At 42.3% G+C, this 23,662-nt stretch overlaps 1 protein-coding gene across 1 annotated transcript; it reads right to left on the bottom strand.

The window, feature by feature from the left end:
• Positions 1 to 732: 732 nt before the first annotated feature.
• On the bottom strand, positions 733 to 21,124 carry dis3l2 (DIS3 like 3'-5' exoribonuclease 2). The gene is made up of 21 exons (XM_041841655.1): positions 21,007 to 21,124; positions 17,350 to 18,124; positions 17,070 to 17,200; positions 16,798 to 16,851; positions 16,613 to 16,714; positions 13,955 to 14,129; positions 13,726 to 13,766; positions 13,249 to 13,478; positions 11,429 to 11,602; positions 11,110 to 11,189; positions 10,849 to 10,961; positions 10,595 to 10,702; positions 10,198 to 10,431; positions 9,796 to 9,875; positions 8,944 to 9,127; positions 6,792 to 6,878; positions 6,264 to 6,411; positions 5,762 to 5,892; positions 5,155 to 5,259; positions 3,916 to 4,020; positions 733 to 3,168 (listed from the first exon to the last, which is right to left on the bottom strand). The coding sequence occupies exons 2-21, from the start codon at positions 18,107 to 18,109 to the stop codon at positions 3,070 to 3,072; spliced, it is 3,141 nt and encodes a 1,046-aa protein (XP_041697589.1). The 5' UTR covers positions 18,110 to 18,124; positions 21,007 to 21,124; the 3' UTR covers positions 733 to 3,069.
• Positions 21,125 to 23,662: the final 2,538 nt, after the last annotated feature.

Raw genomic sequence — 23,662 nt, 5'->3', positions numbered from 1 at the left:
AATATATATATTTAACCTGTCTCCTCCCCTTCATCTACTCCGATTGAAGTGAATTTAACAAGTGACATCAATAAGGGATCATAACCTTCACCTGGAAGACATACGCAATCAATACATTCTCATTTTGTATTTCTTAGTAATTTGGACAATTTCTATAATTTTTCTTTCACTTTGAAAACGTGGAGTAGGTTGTGTAGATCAATAGGAAAACATTTGGAATTATAAGGCAGCAGAATGTGAAGACCGTGCAAAGGGTTAATATACTTCCACTAGCATTGGTATCTGTGGCATGCCAGAATACTGGTAACCTCAAAACACAACTGAGCAAAGTTTTAACGTCAGTTTTCTATAATTACATTTGGGTCATTTAGCAGATATTCTTATCCAAAGCGATTTAGTGCATTCAACTAAGGTAGCCCAGGTAAGAGAACCATAATCACAGTCATTGTCACTTTTAACCTCAATAATAGTCACTACCCCTTGAGCACAGTCAGTCCTTTGCTGTAATCAATAACGCTCCTTCCTTGTCATGATGATGAGGAGGGTGTGGGGATTGTTGTAGAAGTCAAATGACAAATATCAATGACACACTCACAGCCATTTCTCCATCTTGATTGCGCAAGAGCCCTCTAATAACTGATTAGGTAACATCACATAGGTACACCCTTTATTAAGTGTTGAATCAAAGTTTATTCAGTACGGTACAAAATGGACAGCACTTGAAAATTTTTGTGAAGCCAATGTTTATTTGGTTCCCAGGGGCCAGCCACATCAAGCACACTTTTACACTAATTCCTAAGTGATCACTGCTAATACATTGATATTTTGTGTCCAGTTGGATAGTATAACATGTTAACGACACACACAGCATAGTTCTCCCATTCCCCAATCCACAGGACGACACCTGGGTCATGTTCAGTAGAACACAATGAAGCAAAATGTTTTGCAAAGGTAAAAACAAAAATATGTTCTTATTGGACAAGTTCTTGTGGTATATACATGTTTCACTGTTTTATTACATTTTCTTCCTATTGAACATAACACTGCTATCGTGGAGACAACCACTTCAGTCTATACATTGGCATCACCATGAGCAGGCATTGCAAGTACACCTACATTACTGACGTCACACAAATAGAACGAGGAGCGCAGTAGAAAATCAAATCAATGAAAAGGTCCTTGAATCCTAAATCTATAATATTTCCCTTAAATCTGAAACAGAAAAGGCATTAACCTTTTAAAGCCTGAATTATTTTAATGTAAGGCATAGATTATGTGGGCAAAATGAATGGAATATATTGTGTAAAACAAGTGCAAAGGAAATAAGTTATTGTGTGGACTGACCGCCTATATCTCCCTTTCCTGTTAAAGACCCAATCCTCAATTCCTCTCAGCGACCCGATTATGAAATACAATCACAATCTTTTAAAATCACACAAAAAATTGCACCCTCTAAATATAAAGCTCTGGAAATTGGTTACTTTTGTTAATATTTCCATCAACTCCAGACTGTAATTACTTAGTAAAAGGCAAAAGGTTTATTAGTTATATAAGAAAAACCAGCGCTAAAAGTTAAACCCAGATTGTAATTCCTAAACAGAAATTGAGGAGTGAGTTACAGCAACTAGTTAGAAATATACTACTCTATCAACACATTTGATTTGTGAGTATGAACATGGTATCAAGAGTTTAAAGGAGTTCCTTGCTACTGGCAACTTAAAATTTGCAGAACATTTATGGTCCTAATACATCACATTTGCTTAATGTACACTGTATTTACATTGTAAACCAAAAATGCTAGATGAGAAATAAAAGATGAGTAAAACAATGTCACGGAAAAAGGCACATCTGCTTATGGAGCGAGACCACTAAGATTACTGCCCTCCAAAACAATACAGGATTTATAAAGCATATCATTACTGTCATGTACAATACTGAGATCTTGAGATGAAATACAACACAGAGAAAAGTGTCAGTATTGTTTTGGACATGCATGCCATTAGAAGGCTTTTACGGGAGACAAAATGGTCAGTTGAGAGAAGAACGTAAATGCATTTTTTAAAAATCAAGGCCTCACAACATTCACAAGGTAGTTCACGGCAGCATTATACAACATTATTTTCGAATCACTGCCAAAACTGTCACGATACAAGTCAAGTCACACATTTGGCAACTTTGAGATACAACGGATTAGCATGCTTAGAATCTGCACTGTAAATACCAGCTTGCACTGCAATAAAACAGCAGTAAATTGGTAGATAGGGTAGGTCCATCTTCTTTTTTTTTTTACTAAGCAACAGTTCTGTCAACAAGGATTTCAGGTCACACTTTAAAACAACTTCATAAGACCTTGTAGATGCTTCACAAACAATGTATAAGCAAATGTCTTGCTATATAAAAGGGTGCCAAAGCATTTGACAAAACGTCAGATGTTATTCATTGTGTGAATTCGCTTTTAAATAACTGAAGCATCTACATAGTTCTTATAAAGGGTTTATGAATGCTTCGTTAAGCCTTTAAAGTAGTTGAATGTGGGGACGAGTGTCATACTATGAATTGATGTGAAACAGCATACAAGCTCTTGCCAGGTTACAGCTACAAATAAACAATGACAATTGCATTGCGACTGAAATGACCAGTTACTGTACACTTGACATTAATAGAACAGCTTCATTTAAACTCGTTTTAAACCCAAAATAGTTTAAGCCATCATCTTCACACATTGACTGTGTATATAATTTGAATATCTATCTAAAAATGACCTCATAAAAGGTAAAATCTGCAAAATAAAAGTTAATTGCACAGTCTAGGCACTTTTACAGGCCCTATTACAACAGCGCTGCTTCAGTGCTACAGTCCAGCCTTGGCTCCTCAATGGTAATTGAACCATAAAGTTAAATCAATGAAAAAGTTGCTTTTCTAATACATATAAAAACGTGCAAGAACGTGTGTGTGTTTGTGTAGTCAATGTCAAAATACTGCCAAAGCTTCTTTGTGTGTGTGTGTGTGTCAGAGAATGTGTGATATGGTGTGTGTGTGTGTGTTATTGGGGGCACATGAGAGTATTCATTACGCCGTCTCATTGGGCCTCTTGATGACAGCGCTGTATTTCATAGGCGCTCCGTCTGCCCTCAGCTGCACGTCCACCAGACTAAAGATGGAGATCTCCTAAAGGACAGACAGGAACAGGACAACCCTTTGTTAGTGACAGAGGACACTAAATAATAACATTCTCTTAGCATTCAGCGTCTAGTTTAATATGGGTTTGGGCTTCAAAGCTCTACTGTTTAAGACAACCTGCTTAAATGTACTAGCGGTCTAGTGCCTTCAAAACAATCCAACCAAAACTTCAGCTGAGCTCTTAGATTTGTATGGAGAGTGAACGGTTATCTTAGGAAACATGCTAAATCAATCCTGTTGGGGCCTCGGGAAACAATAGTTGGAATGTAGCTCGTCTACAGTTTTGCTTGTGTATCCCATCATTTAGATCCCTTTTTATAGGCAGTAATTTCTGTAGGCCTAATGGGAGCTTGGGTGCGCAGCACGTGTGTATAGAGGGAGCGGTCGGATCGACATTTAGTGAGACGTAATGGAGGGAAAAGATAATGTAGGGAGAAGACCTGTGATCACTTGGCTAGGTTTCTTTTTTGTTGTGAGTCACTTATGCACATAACGAATGGAAGGAACACTAGAGTTAACATGAATTAACTGTTGTCTTCGGGACAAAATGTCACCTGCCCTTTCGGTCAGCCACAAAGCAGATTGCAGATGCCTAAGACTACTGTATGACTGCGGTAGAACTTCATTGCCCCTTATCGGTCATACCACGCAATAGGATTTGACTTGGATTTTTATGAAATTCAAATCGGAAAACCGATTTTAAAAAAGTCATTTGTCACCATCCCTAGTTCTTACCTGCCGTACGCTAGGCTTCCCGGGTTCCTCTGCGGCCCACACCAGAGTCAACTCCCCCTTTTTCCCCACCTTGTGGAAGTGGAACGTCTCCAGGCCCTGTAGACCCTGAAGAACATGACAACACAACTTAACACATATCCAACTACACACCTCTGCATTCATTCTGTTCATCCAAAACAGGAGAATCATTTACTCTTTCTGATCATATATATCTGGGTTGTGTTCATCAGGGAACGTAACAGAAAACATAAATATTTTGCAACAGAACACTTAAATTAGGCCAGGTAGTCCCTCTCCGTTTCAGTCAATTTTCTACCGTTTGGTGCCTATTGAATATGAACCTGATTTCATTCAACTTAGTATCCATAAGTGTAATTAAAATTAGACTAAAGCTTCGTTTTTTTGTAGTGCAATAGTTGATAATTAGATGCTATCAAGCCGTTTCAGTCAAGGTCTTGGGGTGTAAAGTTATGAAATGCTGACAAAACAATGTTTACCTAACATTCGTCCGTCTTCTCTCTCTCATGTATATCATAGTACACGATAAAGACTATAGATAGGACCATAAAGCTTGACGTGGTATCTAAATGGAAAGATGAGTCACTTATGAGCCTGGTTCCTCTCTAGGTTTCTGCCTTTCTAGGGAGATTTCCTAGCCACCCTGCTTCTACATCTGCATTGCTTGCTGTTTGGGGTTTTAGGCTGGGTTTCTGTATAGCACTTAGTGACATCTGCTGACGTAAAAAGGGCTTTATAAATACAATTTGATTGATTGATTATGGATGGTAACCTGGGTCGTGTTCACACAGCACAAAATTGAAGACAACTATCAGAAAAGGCCTGAAATTGAGGTTATTTCTGAACTTGTCCAATAAAAATTAAAAACTTTTGGAAATGTTGCACTACGGTGTACCCTAATGCAGTGGTTCTCAAACCTCTCCTAGGGGACTCGCAGACGTTTCATAATTGTGTTGTAGCCCTGAACTAGCTCACCTGACTCACTTATCAAGGGTTTGATGATTAGTTGACAAGTTGAATCAGGTGTGCTAGCTCTGGAATAATTCAAATACATGGAACGGCTGGGGTTCCCCGAGGAGAGGTTTGAGAACCACTGCCAAAGAGCACCTGTCGTGTTCGGCACTATATGGACCCAAGCAGGACATAAGATAACAAATCTCAATCAGATAATCTGGTATTGTCACGCAAAATGAATACTGCAATGGTTTGAGTGGTACTCACTTTGCAGTAGATGCGTTTCTGCACCCCGTAGCGCAGCACAAGGACGTCGAAGGCCTGGTCCAGAATTCCCATCACCATTGCCTCAGAGTCCAGGGGACCACTCTCCTGCGGGGGGGCAAATAAGATTCTGCACAGTGCCACCGCTGGGGCTGCGCTGAATGCAACACCAGGGGCTGAATCCTAACTGGAGATCTGAGTGTGTAACAGCCCTGGGTCCAAATAGTATTTGCTTTCTTTCTAATTGTTTACATGCACTTGATTAAGGTTGCCTGGTGCAATAGAACCAATAGACCAGTCCCAAAAGTACACCACCCATCTAAGACTAAGCAGGCTCAATTAAATGCTCATTGTATTTGAAATAAAACAAATAATATTTAAAACCACATCTGGTATATTCTAGGGCCCTCAAACGCAACTCTGGACCTCGAAGCCAGTTCCACTGGATTTTTTCATTCTTCCCCTCTAATCAGGGACTGATTTAGACATGAGACACCAGGTGGATGCAATTAATTATCAGGTAGAAGAGAAAAGCAGCAGGCTCCAGACCTGGTAGGGTCAGACAACACCCCTGCTCTAGTGGGAACATTACACAGTATGTTGGGTGTACCTTGACGAACACACTGAAGAACAGCTCTGAGCTGAGCTCCTGGACTCTCTTGGAGGCAGTCTTCCTGTCGTTGCAGTGGGACGCCTGCTTCTGCACCTCCTCCCCTTTCAGCTCCAGGTGAGGAGCACAGCCTACACACACCAGAAATGCCACAAAGAGGCGGAGAACTATTGTAAAGACAGGCACACAACACACACACACTGGAGTACACTTGATCTACTGTTCTCTTACAGAGAGGGCAGCACAACACCACCAAAAGGCAGTGAATCTCAGACAGACACCGGGACAAAAAAACATCAGCTCAGATTCAGGGTGTTTTGGAATCTAAGGGACGCTTTTGTCTTTTACCACATTGCTATTCCACCACAGAGCCAATCTTCTCTGGGTGCTACAACACAGCTGAGACACTGCCTGCCCTCGGTCCACCCCTCGTAACACAACAAAGACATTGTCCTCTATGGGGTAAACACACACACACACACAGCCCAGTGTCGCCACCCACCCAGAGAGGCGGCCAGCAGCCTGTGGACGATGACATCAGCGTAGCGCCGTATGGGCGAGGTGAAATGGGTGTAAAAGGGTACGTTGAGGGCGTAGTGGCGGAACAGGGGTTCCTCCTTCAACACCCCCGTACAGAAGTACATAGCCATCTGGGGAGGGAAGCATTCATATATCATTGATCACTGAGAGTGACATTTCTGAATTTGGCTCAAAAGCAAAATAGGTTAGAGAGAGAGTAGAAGGCAGCCTACAAGAAGACCCCATTGACATTAACAAGTATAATACAAATACAGCTTTTAAAATTTGCAAAATAAATGTTGGATATGTTATTTGGCTAGCTGGGGGCAGCCCAAGAGGAAAACACAGGGGGACAATCCAGACATACATAGAGTTAGAGCCCCAATAGACTACAGTGGTAGACTGATACAACCAATACAGGGAGCCAATGGAGGGAAACAGGAAAGAGATACAAGCGAGTGGACAGCTAAAGCAGTAGTATAGAGAGACGACGGTAGTGGGACACACTAACCTGCATGGGTCTGGAGCACATGTGGGTGAGGACCTCTTTCCTGGCGCTGGTGTACTCATCATCACCAAGAGTCTCATTCAGACTTCTCTATTGGGGGGAGGGGTAGAAGACATTCAGGTTGATTTTATGTGCTTCAGAGAATGAGTGTGTACATTGTGTTGTGTAAATGTGTATTAATATACAGTGCATTCGGAAAGTATTCAGACCCCTTGACTTTTTACACTGTTACGTTAGTCTTATTCTAAAATGTATTAAATAAAAACATTTCCTTTTCAAATCTACATAACATACCCCATAATGACAAAGCAAAAACAGGTGTAGACATTTATGCACATATAAAAATAAAAAACAGAAAAACCTTAGAAATATGCATTCAGACCCTTTGCTATGAGACTCGAAATTGAGCTCAGATGCATTCTGTTTCCACTGATCATCCTTGAGAGGTTTCTACAACTTGATTGGAGTCCACCTGTGGTAAATTCAATTGATTGGACATTATTTGGAAAGGCACACACCTGCCTATTTAAGGTCCCACCGTTCACAGTGCATGTCAGAGCAAAAACCAAGCCATGAGGTCGAAGGAATTGTCTGTAGGGCTCAGAGACAGGATTGTGTAGAGACACAGATCTGGAGAAGGGTACTAAAACATTTCTGCAGCATTGAAGGTCCCCAAGAACACAGCGGCCTCCATCATTCTTAAATGGAAGAAGTTTGGAACCACCAAGACTCTTCCTAGAACTGGCCGCCCGGCCAAACTGAGCAATCGGGGGAGAAGGGCCTTGGTCAGGGAGGTGACCAAGAACCCGATGGTCACTGACAGAGCTCCAGAGTTCCTCTGTTGAGATGGGAGAAACTTCCAGAAGTACAACCATCTCTGCAGCACTCCAACAATCAGGCCTTTATGGTAGAGTGGCCAGACGGAAGCCACTCCTCAGTAAAAGGCACATGACAGCTTGCTTGGAGTTTGCCAAAAGGCACCTAAAAGGACTCTCAGACCATGAAAAACAAGATTCTCTGGTCTGATGAAACCAAGATTGAACTCTTTGGCCTGAATGCCAAGCATCACGTCTGGAGGCAACCTGGCACCATCCATACGGTGAAGCATTGTGGTGGCAGCATCATGCTGTGGGGATGTTTTTCCAGCGGCAGGGACTGGGAGACTAGTCAGGATCGAGGGAAAGATGAACGGAGCAAAGTACAGAGAGATACTTGATGAAAACATGCTCCAGAGCACTCAGGACCTCAGACTGGGGCGAAGGTTCACATTCTAACAGGTCAACGACCCTAAGCACACAGCCAAGACAGCGCAGGAGTGACTTCGGGACAAGCCTCTGAATGTCCTTGAGTGGCCCAACCAGAGCCCGGACTTGAACCCGATCAAATATCTCTGAGAGACCTGAAAAAAGCTGTGCAGCGACGCTCCCCATCCAACCTGACAGAGCTTGAGATGATCTGCAGAGAAGAATGGGAGAAACTCCCCAAATACAGATGTGCCAAGCTTGTAGTGCCATACCCAAGAAGACTTGAGGCTGTAATCACTGCCAAAGGTGCTTCAACAAAGTGAAGCATGGTGGTGGCAGCATCATGCTGTGGGTATGTTTTTCATCAGCAGGGACTGGGAAACTGGTCAGAATTGAAGGAATGATGGATGGCGCGAAATACAGGGAAATTCTTGAAGGAAACCGGTTTCAGTCTTCCAGAGATTTGAGAATGGGACAGAAGTTCACCTTCCAGCAGGACAATGGCCCTAAGCATACTGCTAAAGCAACACTTGAGTGGTTTTAGGGGAAACATTTAAATGTCTTGGAATGGCCTAGTCAAAGCCCAGGCCTCAATCCGATTGAGAATCTGTGGTATGACTTAAAGATTGCTGTACACCAGCGGAACCCATCCGACTTGCAGCTGTAATTGCTGCAAAAGGTGGCTGTACAAAGTATTGACTAGTTATGCACGCTCAAGTGTTCAGTTTTTTTGTCTTATTTCTTGTTTGTTTCACAATAGAACATATTTTGCTTTTTCAAAGTGGTAGGTATGTTGTGTAAATCAAATGATACCAACCACCAAAAAAATCCATTTTAATTCCAGGTTGTAAGATAACAAAATAGGAAAATGCCAAGGGGGGGTGAATACTTCCGCAAGCCACTGTACCCACATGGAGCGTCCCGGCCGAGGAGAAGTCGATATTAATTCCCATCTGGTCGCAGAACTCCTGCAGGTCGTCCACCATCTTGGTCTGGGGCGGGGGGTGGCGTCGCAGCAGGGCCTTCTGGGGGAAGGAGCGGTAGATCTGGTGGGCCGTGGCCATGTTGGCGAGCAACATGAACTCCTCCACCAACCTGGGAGAGGAAGGAGAGGAAAAGAAAGGCATAGACAACTTGACAAGACATTCTATAGAATCTGAGAGCATCTCCATCTGAGAGCACAGTCACTGTTAGCTTGCTTAGGGAACTGACTCTTTGGGTATAATGTGTGTATATACACTGAGTGTACAAAACATTAGGAACACCGTCCTAATATTGAGTTGCACACCCTTTTGCCCTCAGAACAGCCTCAATACGTCAGGGCATGGACTCTACAAGGTGTCGAAAGCATTCCACAGGGATGCTGGCCCATGTTGACTCCAATGCTTCCCACAGTTGTGTCCAGTTGGCTGGATGTCCTTTGGGTGGTGGACCATTCTTGATACACACTGGAAACTGTTGGGCGTGAAAAACCCAGCAGCGTTGCAGTTCTTGGCACCTACTACCATACCCAGTTCAAAGGCACTTAAATATTTTGTCTTGCCCATTCACCCTCCAAATGTCACACATACACAATCCATGTCTCAATTGTCTCAAGGCTTAAAAATCATTCTTTACCCTGTCTCCTCCCCTTCATTTACACTGATTTAAATGGATTTAACAAGTGACATCAATAAGGGATCATAGCTTTCACCTGGATTCACCTGGTCAGTCTGTCATGTTTTGTATACTCAGTGTATGTGTATTGTGTGGGGTTGACTTACTTGTTGCTGTCCCTGTACTGGTAGACATAGCAGCCTTGGGGCATGCTGGTCTCTCTGTCTAGAGTGAAAGACAGCTTCAACTGCAAAACAAGACAGGGGAGATCACAGTCATCATTCTGAGATTTCTAACAGTCCTTTCACTACAATCCTCACTACTCACTCCACATGGTAACAAAAATACACTTAACGTATTCTAAATCTTTAGGACCCGTATTCAAAAAGTGTCTCAGGGTAGCAGTGCAGATCTAGGATCAGGTCCCTTCTGTTCATTCACTGTGATCTAAAAGGCTAAACTGATCCAAATTCAGCACTCCTATTCTGAGACCTTGTGACTACAGCACAAATGGCATTTCCTCCAAATAGCATGACACAGCTGTCCTAAACTATGCAGTGACTTCTGACCTGGTCAAGTCGGAGGGCGCCGCCCTGGAAGCGCTGTGCACGGAGACGCTTGGCGATGGAGTGCAGGTTGAGCACGGCCTGGTGGATCTCGTCCACGGGGTGCTCTGGGGCACAGGGGGGCAGCTCGTCTGTCTGGAACAGCTTGTCGGGGGCCTCGATCATGCTCTGGGCGTGGTCGTAGCTCAGCTTGACGCACGAGCGGATCACCGAGCGACCAAACCACTCACTCAGGATCTAGAGGGGTAGAGATGGAGTGTGGTGATTATGTGGCACACATCTGCATATACATGCAATAGAATTGTATATTATTTACACAATGCATCCATCTGATGGAAACAGTGCCACAGCGTTCGGTTTCTATGGCCACACCAGCCTACTTAGTATGAAGGGGTTGTACCTTGCCCTCAGGGGTGATCTTCCAGATGACAGAGAAGGTGAGTCTGTCGGTCAGGGGGTTTAGACTGCACAGCTCCTCACACAGCAGACGGGGCAACATCGGGATCACCTGGGAATGGCACAGGACAACATCCACAGTTAACGTACTGTATGCTCAGCTAGTAATGTACTAATAGTCAGAACTTACTTGATCCAATAATACATTCATTATCAATTGACTAATACATTACTTTATCAGTAATAACAAATGAAGACCTTTTGAACCATGTAGACACTGGTGGCTCTCCGACTGGCGATGAAGTCCAGTGCATTGCCTTCTTCCACAAAATAACTCACATCAGCAATGTGAACACCCAGCTCAAAGTTGCCTGAGAAAGAGACCATTACAGGAGAACATTGTCATTGATTTCCACAAGTAAATAAAAACATGAATAAATTCAAAACATGCCTGCATTTATAGACCATCAAAATTGCATCCCCTATCCTTTATTTCCAAAGGACCACAAAATGGCTTACCGTCAAGCAGTGGTTTGCAAGACAAGGCATCGTCCAGGTCTCTGGCGGTAGCTGGGTCAATTGTGAATATGCATTCATTCCTGAATAGAAAACAATAACTCTGCATTTGAGTGTTGTCTTCACCTGTTCAGTTGTGTCAAATTAGTACTTATAAAAAGGCAAAGACAATGGCGCAATACATATGTACATTGAGTGGCTCCATTGTAATTGGGCATACGAGAGCCTTTGTGTACGGCATCCATGACAACTGAGGGAGTTTTGTCTGAGAACAGACAATTTCCTGATATGGATGCCGTATTTGTGAACGTCCTCTACTCACCGCAGGTCTCTCCTGTTGCCGAGCTCCTCGGGGGGGATAGTCCAGGGCAGCTTCCGGGGCAGGCAGCCCAGCACCTCGTCAGAGAACTCAGAGAAGTCCACGTCGTACTCTATCAAGATGCCCTCGGTCTCCGGTTCAATCTCCCCAGCCTGGCCCAGAGTCTTAGCAAGTCGACTGAGGGGGAAGACATAAGGAGGACTGTCAGCATCCAATACATATGGGCAAGATGTGTGCTTCAATGTAGCTTTATATGACGTGTATTACATATATGACAACTTTTTAATTTGCAATTTCTTTGCACACACAAGATTTGCACTTTGCTCATCGGAGATTTACACTTTGCTTTTTGCACACAAAAACTGAGCTTCGTAGATCTGATCCTCTAGAAGCCTACTTGAATTCACAGACAAGCACTGACAACGCTCAGTGGCCAGGTACACCACCACGCAGGCAGAGGCATTCAGTTACTGTTCGATTGAAAGTTAGAATGGGCGAAACGAGTGACCTAAGAGACTGAGCGTGGTAGGATCGTCGGTGCCAGGCGCGCCGGTTCCAGTATCTCAAACTTTAAGCGCACTGTTTGATGAAATAATTAGGACACACGAATTACTCTAGAGGGAGTCCAACCGCAATTGATTTCATTGGGCCGGGCTCAGACTTGCTGCGGTGTTCTTAAAAAAATGACAGCGAGTGCCTGTGTGACTAGCCAGCAGAGGCGAGCACCCGTTGTCTCGTTCTCCTCCTTGCTGCAGCGACCACCACAGAACAGTGTGTATCGCGCTGTCCGTGTTGCTGAAGCTGCAACATAATTAGCCATTTCAGACAGAAAAGTTTATTTTACCAAAATCCTTCATTTGTTAAGGAAAAACATTCCCCGCTCTCTCAACCCTTGCTCTCGTTACATTACATGTCAGCATCGCATGCACGTGACCACTGGTGTCTAGCCTATCATAATCAATAAATTGGTTATAAACTCTGAACACGTGACAGCAAAATGGTTGCTCAGGGGAAGTCAGACGTGGGGAAGAAATTTGACTAGTTGTTGACTAGTTGTGGAAACTACTGGAGATCAAGAAAAATAAGTTAAGGAGCAAGAGCTGCATGCATAATGGACAAACAGGCGTTGTGAGAATACAATATAATTCTTCCTTTTGGAACAGTGTAACCACTAAATACATTATAAGCGTACCTTTTTTGTAAAGCCTTTATTACAGCAAAGACTAAAAACAGTCGAATGCAATCGTGACTGCAATTGCCGACATGGAACGGTTTATTTATAGTTTAGGCCAATTATTCAAGGCTCCCTTTGTTATTTCATTTTAAAAACACAAATGCTTGATTGCATTTCAAATCATGAATGACTCATAGCGAGCGCTATCCAACACTGGAGAAAGGGCATTTGTTATAAAATATCATTTGTATTAGTGTTGCACCATTGCTGATGGCAGAACCAAGATTTGGCCTAAGCAGCATGAGTCCATGGCCCCATCCTGCCTGGTGTCAACGGTACAGGCTTGTGGCGGTGGTGTGGGGAATGTTTTTCTGGCATTCGTTAGGTCCCTTGATACCAACTGAGCAACGTTTCCATGCCTGAAGAATTCAGGCTGGTCTGGAGGCAAAGGGGGGTCCGACCCGGTACTAGATAGGTGTACCTAATAAACTGGCCACAGCGTAAGCCTCTATAATTATTTGTATTAGAAATCTTGCAAGTCATGAAATCAAACACTTATGAGTGAGGGGAAGTATAATGAACGAGACACAATGCTACAGGGTAGGGATACTGAAAATTCCCTACAGTGAGGCAGTGACTCATTACATACCCCTCGGCAAAGTTGCTGTCGTCTGGCCAGCTGGTGATGCGGACGATGAACAGGATCTTGGCGTAGTCTCCCGGGCGGGAACAAAAGTCGTGGGGGCAATCAGACAGGGGAACGTTTACCCGCGGCACACGGTGGTCGACAGGAGAGAACATGGCAAAGGGCTTGTCCGGGAGGAACTTGAGGAAGCCTGTGGCAGCCCGCGAGTGCTTCTGCTCCACTACGTACACCACCTAGGAGAAAGAAGGTGCAGATGAAGAGGACACAAGGACACCGATTTTGACTATTGAAAAAAAAAAAAAACGAGAAGCTTGAATCCTTTGACAGAAGGATAGGTCTCAATGCAATTATTTCTATAGAGCGAGATGTTTGTTGGAAATCAGTAGGTTTTCTTTTTCAATGTTTGTGACTAGAAGTATGTCTTTCCTCATGCAATCGCACAGCAGCCATAATGATCCATTTTAAAAATAAACTGCTTACCTTAGCAGTCCTTTGGAGTATCTCTTTTTTAATTCCATCTTCTGTAGAGGGAGAACAGGAAAATTAATTTGGGGAAAAAAATTGTAAATGCTGGAAACCCAAAATATAAAAGTTATCAATCTGTGTAGATTTCCTATTTTTGTCAAATGGATATGCTCTACAAAGTTTGAGAACTTTTGCCATAAAGCTGTGTGGTTTCATTAAACCTGTTGAGGGGGAAACCCTGTACCTGTGGCGCTGAGGCTGATGTTCTCCACCCTCTTGGCCAGTTGTTCCTCAGCTTCGGCCTCGGCTTCCACAATGACATCAGGACTGGGGGGGCGTTTGGTCTTCTTCCCTGGTGTCTGGCTCTTCCCAGACTGGGTATCTGGTTCGCTCACGCCTTCGCTGTCTGACTTCACAACCTGTACATGCACAGCCACTTAGTTCTGTTTTTTGGATAGCTACTGTGCACCAGCAGTGTTGGAGACGATCTGACTTGAGCCAGTTTTAGTCTGTTTGTAACTATATAATTAACCTAACAGTAGTAAATCGGGATACGGGTTAGATGGAATAATCTACGTGCATTGTATTTGGGCAGAAGGAAAGTACAAAGGGGGCCTGGAAGAGGGGCGTAGTCAGAAGATATAAATACACTACCGGTCAAAAGTTTTAGAACACCTACTCATTCAAGGATTTTTCTTTATTTTTTACTATTTTCTGCATTGTAGAATAATAGTGAAGACATCAAAACTATGAAATAACACATATGGAATCATGTAGTAACCACAAAAGTGTTAAACAAATCCAAATATATTTTATATTTGAGATTCTTCAAACAGCCACCCTTTGCCTTGATGACAGCTTTGCACACTCTTGGCATTCTCTCAACCAGCTTCATGAGGTAGTCACCTGGAATGCATTTCAATGAACAGGTGTGCATTCTTAAAAGTTAATTTGTGAAATTTCTTTCCTTCTTAATGCGTTTGAGCCAATCAGTTGTGTTGTGACAAGGTAGGGGGGGTATACAGAAGATAGCCCTATTTGGTAAAGTCCATATTATGGCAAGAACAGCTCAAATAAGCTGGAATACCAGGAGTTACCTCTGCTGCAGAGGATAAGTTCATTAGAGTTACCAGCCTCAGAAATTGCAGCCCAAATAAATGCTTCACAGAGTTCAAGTAACAGACACATCTCAACATCAACTGTTCAGAGGAGACTGTGTGAATCAGGCCTTCATGGTCGAATTGCTGCAAAGAAACCACTACTAAAAGGACACCAATAATAAGAAGAGACATGCTTGGGCCAAGAAACACGAGCAATGGACATTTGACCAGTGGAAATGTGTCCTTTGGTCTGGAGTCCAAATTGGAGATATTTGGTTCCAACCGCTGTGTCTTTGTGAGACGCGTTGTGGGTGAAAGGATGATCTCTGCATGTGTATTTCCCACTGTAAAGCATGGAGGAGGAGGAGGTGTTACGGTGTGGGTGTGCTTTGCTGGTGACACTGTGATTTATTTAGAATTCAAGGCACACTTAACCAGCATGGCTACCACAGCATTCTGCAGCGATACGCCATCCCATCTGGTTTGGGATTAGTGGGACTATCATTTGTTTTTCAACAGGACAATGGCCCAACACACCTCCAGGCTGTGTAAGGGCTATTTTACCAAGAAGGAGAGTGATGGAGTGCTGAATCAGATGACCTGGCCTCCACAATCTCCCAACAAAATAGAGATGGTTTTGGATGAGTCGGACCGCAGAGTGAAGGAAACTCCTTCAAGTGAGAACTCCTTCAAAACTGTTGGAAAAGCATTCCAGGTGACGCTGGTTGAGAGAATGCCAAGAGTGTGCAAAGCTGTCATCAAGGCAAAGGGTGGCTATTTGAAGAAGCTCAAATATATTTTGATTTGTTTAACACATTTTTGGTTACTACATGATTCCATATGTGTTATTTCATAGTTTTGATGTTTTCACTATTATTCCACAATGTAGAAAATAGCTAAAATAAAGAAAAACCCTTGAATGAGTAGGTGTTCTAAAACTTTTGACCGGTAGTATATATATATATATATATTATATATATATGCTTGTGTGATGTGTTTTTTGCCAGTGCAACATCCAGTGTGAGTTTCTCAGAGTCCATCTGGATTATTGTACCAGAAATTAGAACCTAACAGCGGGTAAATGGTGTATATTATGACGAGCACGACAAGTTATTGCTTCAGTGGATATAAATGAGTGGTTCACAAACGTAAGTGCCATAACCAGACATCATTGGTCATAATAACCATTGACAGTTGGCCGTAACCCACCTGAAGCTACTTGAATGTAGGGGAAACATAGCAGTGTATATGATATACAAAACACTTGCTCTTTCCATGACATATACAGACCAGGTGAAAGCTATCATCCCTTATTGATGTGACTTGTTAAATCCACTTCAACCAACGTAGATGAAGAAGAGGAGACAGATTAAAGGACTTTTAAGCCTAGAGACAATTGAGACATGGATTGTCTATGTGTGCCATTCATAATGGTGAATGGGAACGACAAAATATTTAAATGCCTTTGAACGGGGTATGGTAGTAGGTGCCAGGCGCACCGGTGTGTGTCAAGAACTGCAACGCTGCTGGGTTTTTCACGCTCAACAGTTTCCCGTATGTATCAAGAATGGTCCACCACCCAAAGGACATCCAGCCAAACTGACAACTGTGGGAAGCATTGGGGTCGACATGGGCCAGCATCCCTGTGGAACGCTTCAGACACCTTGTAGAGTCCATGCCCCAACGAATTGAGGCTGCTCTGAGGGCAAAGGGGGGATGCAACTCAGTATTAGGAAGGTGTTCTCAATGTTGTGTACACAGTGTATTTATGCTGAGGCTGCATCTTCCTCCATAGAGCTCACCTTCCACTGCTCCTGAGGGAGAACCTGCACCACTACCACATCCCCATTCAGGGCCCTGTTTCGGGCTGCGGTTCCATCCAGGAAGATATCCCGCTTGCCATCCTGCAGAGATGCACAGTGCCATTAGACAAATATTACTGCCAACACATATAAGCTACTGTATATTTCTATTAACACACACTCACCGGTGCTGCAATGAAAGCCTCGTGGTACTTTTTGGGGTTGATTCTTATGGATCCCTGAAAAGAAGAATATGGAAATGTTTCTATTACTATGCTTAACTTGTCACGCCATCGTGTTAGATAATCTTTGACAGATAAAGCCCTTGGTCAGCATTTTCTGATCTTTGGTAAACAAGTAACCATATAATTAGTGTGGTTACTTGGTTTTAATGGTTTGATACAATAATTCACACTAATCATATTTTTTTATGAAGGTCTAGAACGTCTAGTTTCACCTGAATGAGCTCTCCTCTCTTTAGGCCGTGGGAAACGTCCTCTGCGGTCATGTATGCTTCAAACACTTGCTTCTTTGATCCTCCTTGGCTTCCTCTAGTCTTCTTACCCTTGTCAGAAGGCGTAGTGGCACCTGAGGATGAAAATAGAAGTCCGATTTCAATCCAACACCTACATCTTCAACAGCAAATACAACTGTTCGCAAAAGCTTCATCGTATATGACAACTTTGAGGTCAAGGTAATTCAATAAGTACATTCACTTAGTCAATATCATTTTTTACCTTGTGGTTGCATGTTTTTGGATTTGTTAAGGGGGGACTTAGACATGTCTGCATCGAAGTCAGGATGCAGGGGCCCGTCTCTCTTGTTATCTGCGTTGGTCTTTGGCACATTCTTCTTCTTGGACTTCTTCTTCTCTTGCGCCTGAGCTGGGCCAGTTGAGAAGGCTTTCGGGGGCGATGCCCCGTAACTCATGTCCTTGTTCGCTTGGTTACCTGTGGGCACTTTGTAAGCATGGTCTTTGTTTCTTATCTGTTGTTGCTGCTGGGAGTCCCTCTGTTTGAGGAAGGCAAACTCCTCACCGGACTCCACATCTCCATCCTGACTGGTGTTGGTGTCCCTCCTCTCCCTGCGTTGCTGCTTGTCGGAAACCCCCTGCCTCCTCTCCGGCTCCTGCAGAGCTCCCCGACTGTTCAGTTTGTCCATGTACAAGGACAGAGAGCTCTCTTCTCCTCCCTTACCTTTCATAGGCGAAGGCGAGAAGTCACTCGAGTCAGAGCACTCGATAAATGCCTGGTCCCTTTTTCTCTGCGGTATGTCTTGTTTTTCGCTGTGTGCTAATCCCTGCCTCTGTTCGCTTGGCCCCCTCTCTTCCCCCTGTTGTTGGACATACTGGTCCAGGTAGGATCTGAACTTGCTGCTGTGATGCTGGCTGAGGAGTCTGGCGTAGGCATCTTTCTGATGAGGGATAGTGGACTGGCTTGGTCCACGTTTGCCATCCCGAGGTCTGTTGCCTCCCTTGGATTGATGAGGAGGATCCATTTGGCTAAGATATGCCTAAATAGTCAAACTCAGATTTAGTATTTGAAAAGTTTCATTCCAAAACGCTATATCCATTTTCAGAAATGTTGGTAAATTAGCTTATTGTTTTTTTTTTTTTTAACTTAGTGAAAAAACACACCATTGTCTTTCATATCTAATCATGGCATGTTCAATGACAGACATGTATGTTTTAAATCTATCACTTGATGGTTTCATTTCAGAGACAAATCATGTTTTTTTTTACAAAACCCTATATATCCGCCTCACTCGCAGAGAAATAAGTAGTACTGCTAGGTTTTACACAGTCAAATTTAACAAAAAGCTATACTGAACAAAAATAAACGTGCAACATGTAAAGTGTTGGTCCCATGTTTCATGAGCTGAAATAAAATAACCCAGAAATTGTCCATATGCACAAAATGCTTTCTCTCATATTTTGTGCACAAATTTGTTTACATCCCTGTTAGTGAGCATTTCTCCTTTGCCAAGATAATCCATCCACTTGACGTGTGGCATATCAAGAAGCTGATTAAACAGCATGATCATTATACAGCTGCGCCTTGTGCTGGGGACAATAAAAGGCTACCAAAATGTGCAGTTTTTTCACAACAGAATGCCACAGATGTCTCAAGTTGAGGGAGTGTGCAATTGGCATGCTGACTGCAGGAATGTCCACCAGAGCTGTTGCCAGAGAATTGAATGTTCATTTCTCTACCATAAGCTGCCTCCAACGTTGTTTTAGAGAATTTGGCAGTACGTCCAACCGGCCTCAAAACCGCAGACCACGTGTAACCAAGCCAGCCCAGGACCTCCACATCTGGGTTCTTCACCCATCTGAGACCAGCCACCCGGACAGCTGATGAAACTGAGGAGTATGTGTCTGTAATAAAGCCCTTTTGTGGGGGAAAACTCATTCTGATTGGCTGGGCCTGGCTCCCCAGTGGGTGGGCATATGCCCTCCCATGGCTGCCCCCCTGCCCAGTCATGTGAAATCCATAGATTAGGGCCTAATTTATTTATTTCAATTGATGATTTCCTTATATAAACTAACTCAGTAAAATTGTCAAAATGGTTGAGTTTATATTTTTGTTCAGTATACATTTTTATAAAGAACTGTACAAATGATACATTTATGACATATATCTGTAAAAAGTGAATCAATATATTTATGTTATTTTATTTCACCTTTATTTGAGATCTGTATGTAAAACATTTACATTTGACATTAGTCATTGACCACGTTTACACGCACACAGTATTCCAGGTAGTAGCTCATATCCTGCTTAGTCCTATTCAGGATAAGCTGTTCACATGCACCTCTGATATCCTGTTTACAAGTATCCTTGTAACCATGAACAAACAGAATGTTCCTAATTTAAGTTAATATTGGTTAAATTGAATAGTAACTGAAATCTGGACACCAACTGTAGGCCTATAACCTCTCACATGTAGCCTAATATAATATTAACTCCTGCAGAATTATGTATTTCTTGTAGTAAAACGATATACCAAATGTTAATTTTGTCTCAGTACAGGTGTAGAAATATTATTTATTTATCTCTTGAGAAAAAGCGAATACGGTTTAACAACCTAAATAAAGTATTATGGTGGATCGAACTGAGCAGGTAGCCTACTTTTTGAAGTGACTTGTTTGACAATCAAATAAACGTCATCACACAACACACATTATATGCGAAACTGAGCCTGCGCAGACCGCGAAAAACAAGACGTTTACGTGCCACAGTATACAGTCTAAGAGCAACATATCCCAGGCATCTTATCTGGGTTTTCATAACGGTGATACAAGCTTTGTAAACGTGATATGATGTTTATTATATGCGTCAACTCAAAAACATAATACTTGAATATCCCGAATAAACGGGATATTTGTATGTTTGTAAACGTGGTCATTTAGTAGATGCTCTTATCCAGAGCCACTTTGATCTTAAAATAGCTAGTCGAGACAACCACATATCACAGTCAAATACAGTATACGAACATCCCCTCCCACCTAAACAATGGATAGCGTTTCGCAAAAAAAAAAATTCTAAAATCTAAAATCTATGAATAAAAAATGTGAAAACATTCATATTTTACACACACACGAAGGTACCCATAAGCAACCATTTGGGTGAAAACATTTTTTGAAAATTGGTGGATATAACAGCGTTTTCAGAAATAAACTCTTCATTTATACAATTATACCAGCGAAAACATACAGAAACGTTACAGATACGTAGATATTCAGACTAGTTAGTTGTCACTGACCAATCTGTGAAACTGGAAGGCTGCTTTGTCTAGCTAGCTAACGTTACCTAAATCAAGGTTATTTGGCTCCATTCCTCTATCCACACTGATGCAAGGCTCTCCAACCCTGTTCTTGGAGAGTTACCGTAGGTTTTCGCTCCAATCCTAATCTAGCGCACCTGATAATAATTAGCTGGTTGATCAACTGAATCAGGTTACTTAAAACTAGGGTTGGATTACAAATCTATAGGAGGGTAGCTCTCCAGGAAAAGGGTTGAGAGCCCTGCACTGTTCTGTGTGGTCAGAGATTATTTTGTGGCCAAGTTGACACAGCTGCAAACACTAATTTGATATTGTTAACTAAGACAACGTAGCTAGTTAGCTAACTATACTCACTACCTAATTATACGAGTAACACAAGCAACCTCATACACCTCCGTTTTTATTTTCACTCACCAATTATAGGTGTAGATTTGAACTAAATATCCAGCTAGCAATTGTGGTAGCTATTAACTCGCCAATGTTGCTTCTGTTCAGCGCTAGCTAGTAAGTTAGTCGATTTAATCAAACTTAAACTTTGTATAACAAGTCAGCTGTAAATGATAGTTGGTCATAGGAAATGTAGCTAGCAATAAACAAGACGACATTACCTGAATGCTGTTGTTCGTTTCGTCAAATTGATTAGCTATCTACTGATAGCTTTTGCTAGCTAGCTGGTTAAATTACTTGCAAAACATTCAACTATTTCCGGGGGTTGGGTCAAAGTGCATGCTGGGAAAGAAAGTTTCCACCGCCGTTCGCGAAATGGTCTGTGCTATCAGGGATCATTGGGAGGACCCTATCACATTGAAGTTGACGTGTACAATGGTTAAGGTGGTTGATTATTGTGATCTATCGGATGACCTCCCTGTTATCTTATTTTTGGATTTTCAGAAAGCATTTGATACCGTAAGTCACAGTTTTATCTTTGATTGTCTTAAGCATTGGAAGTTTGGTAATTTTGTTGTTGATGCTATTAGAACTCTGTATAATTGTGGCAATGGCTGTATCAAACTATGTCATGGAACATCCTCAAGGTTTAACATTTACAAAGGAATACGACAAGGTTGTCCAATCTCACTTTTTTTTTTTTTTTCGTTAGTATCTCAAACCTTATGCTCATTAGTTTATCAAAGTCAATTTGAAGGCTGTTCCCAACTGGCGGATGACACCTCACTTTTTTTGAAAAATGTGTCACAAGCTAGATTGGCATTGGATATTGTGAAGCAGTTCTCCAAAATCTCAGGTTTGGTATTACATCTTTCCAAATGTGAGATGTTTGTTCTTAAAGGAGCTGTCAATCCAGCAGATTGATCTTAATTTGAATACTGTAACTGAATCTATCCCAAAAAAAAGTATCCTCATTGTTAGGGAGGGATTTAAATCTTCAAGGGAGGGTTCTTTAATCCAAATCTGAGTGGCTATCTCGTGCATCCTATCTTTTTTCATCTATTGACATTCCCAAATCCACTTGCTATTGAACAACTTTATATGGGAAAACAAGCCACATAAGATAAAAAGCAGTGGTGGAAAAAGTACCCAATTGTTATACTTGAGTAAAAGTATAGATATCTTAATAGAAACTTACTCAAGTAGAAGTGAAAGTCACCCAGTAAAATACTACTTGAGTAAAAGTCTAAAAGTATTTGGTTTTAAATCAACTTTAGTATCAAAAGCAAATGTAATTGCTAAAATATACTTAAGATTCAAAAGTACAAGTAAAAGTATAAATTCTTTAAAATTCCTTATAAACACAGCAAAAAAAGAAACGTCCTCTCACTGTCAACTGCGTTTATATTCAGCAAACTTAACGTGTAAATATTTGTATGAACATAACAAGATTCAACAACTGAGACATAAACTGAACAAGGTCCACAGACATGTGACTAACAGAAATTGAATAATGTGTCCCTGAACAAAGGGGGGGGTCAAAATCAAAAGTAACAGTCAGTATCTGGTGTGGCCACCAGCTGCATTAAGTACTGCAGTGCATCTCCTCCTCATGGACTGCACCAGATTTGCCAGTTCTTGCTGTGAGATGTTACCCCACTCTTCCACCAAGGCACCTGCAAGTTCCCAGACATTTCTGGGGGGAATGGCCCTAGCCCTCACCCTCTGATCCAACAGGTCCCAGACGCTCTTCGCTGGCCATGGCAGAACACTGACATTCCTGTCTTGCAGGTATGGGGGATTTATTATTATCCTAATTGATGGGATGACTAACTTAGAAAGAATGCATTCTAGACTGGGCTGATGTAGGTTGTGTCACCTGGCAAGCTGTGATTGATGTGAAGAGCTGTTTTAGGGGTTAAGATAAGATAATAATTTGTGTCTCCAAATACTAGACTATACTGGTTCTTTGTGATCTGTGAACCTTCCTTGGACGTAGGAATGGTGTCTAGGGGAGCTGGCTCTTCTCACCATGACAGGTTGTTATGATAAAACTTATGCCTGGCAACCGGGATGCGCTAAGGGGCTGGGACTAGCCTGTGCGCCAATGGATTGGCTGAGTAAGTCTAAACCACGCTCAAGTCTCTACTCTGATTGGCCAGCAGAGAGGTGGGAAACTCTCTCTCTGTCAGAGTATTTGAGGAAGAACCTGTAACAATGGATTTAGTTCTCTGAAGTGCCCTGCAAGGTATTTCAAGGAGCCCGTATATACGAAACATCATATTTACCATTGAAGGTTTTACATTAATTAAAATACTAGTATATCTTAGAAGTCGTGTTGACCTCTTTTGTTCCTAATACCAGATTTGAATTGACGCAACTTTGACAATTGGTGACTTCCTACGTGATCTGGTAGAAGGGACTTCGCTGGGTATTGTCCGGCCCATTTGGTCATCTCTGTCATTGGACGGTATGTTTCACAAAGAGTCCGGACTACTAAAAAAGGTAAGCAGATACCTATTGTCATATAACTAAAATTCTGCACATTGGCTTTATCCAAATTAATTTTGTGAAACACCTGTCTGATGTAAGTGAACTAAATTATGAAACTATTATGAGTAGATAAGCACAATATTATGACATGCAAACCTTTGGTGAATGTGATGTTAAACCATGGTACCATTGAGTATTGTTTCTTTGACACATATCCAGAGAGATATGGCTAGGTTCTAAGGAAAATACTGAAGTCCCCAGGCTAGGATCACCAGGGGTGAGAACTGTGGACACAGGGAAATATTGGCCAAGGGCGTTGGCTACTGACACATATCCATCGAGATATGGCTAGGATCAGAGGAGCGCCAAAATTTTAGTTGAGTA

Source organism: Coregonus clupeaformis, unplaced genomic scaffold (assembly GCF_020615455.1).
Source record: "Coregonus clupeaformis isolate EN_2021a unplaced genomic scaffold, ASM2061545v1 scaf0247, whole genome shotgun sequence".
Classification (NCBI taxonomy): domain Eukaryota; kingdom Metazoa; phylum Chordata; class Actinopteri; order Salmoniformes; family Salmonidae; genus Coregonus; species Coregonus clupeaformis.
The sequence above is the reverse complement of the archived record's forward strand: the minus strand, read 5'-3'. Positions and strand labels throughout refer to the sequence as shown.

Coding starts and splice junctions, on each gene's coding strand:
- dis3l2 (XM_041841655.1), bottom strand. CDS start 18,109: ATGGATCCTCCTCATCAATCCAAGGGAGGCAACAGACCTCGGGATGGC. Junction 13,479..13,725: donor TACTCCAAAGGACTGCTAAG/GTAAGCAGTTTA, acceptor TCTTTCTCCTAG/GTGGTGTACGTAGTGGAGCA. Junction 5,260..5,761: donor TCTTCAGTGTGTTCGTCAAG/GTACACCCAACA, acceptor GCCCCCCCGCAG/GAGAGTGGTCCCCTGGACTC.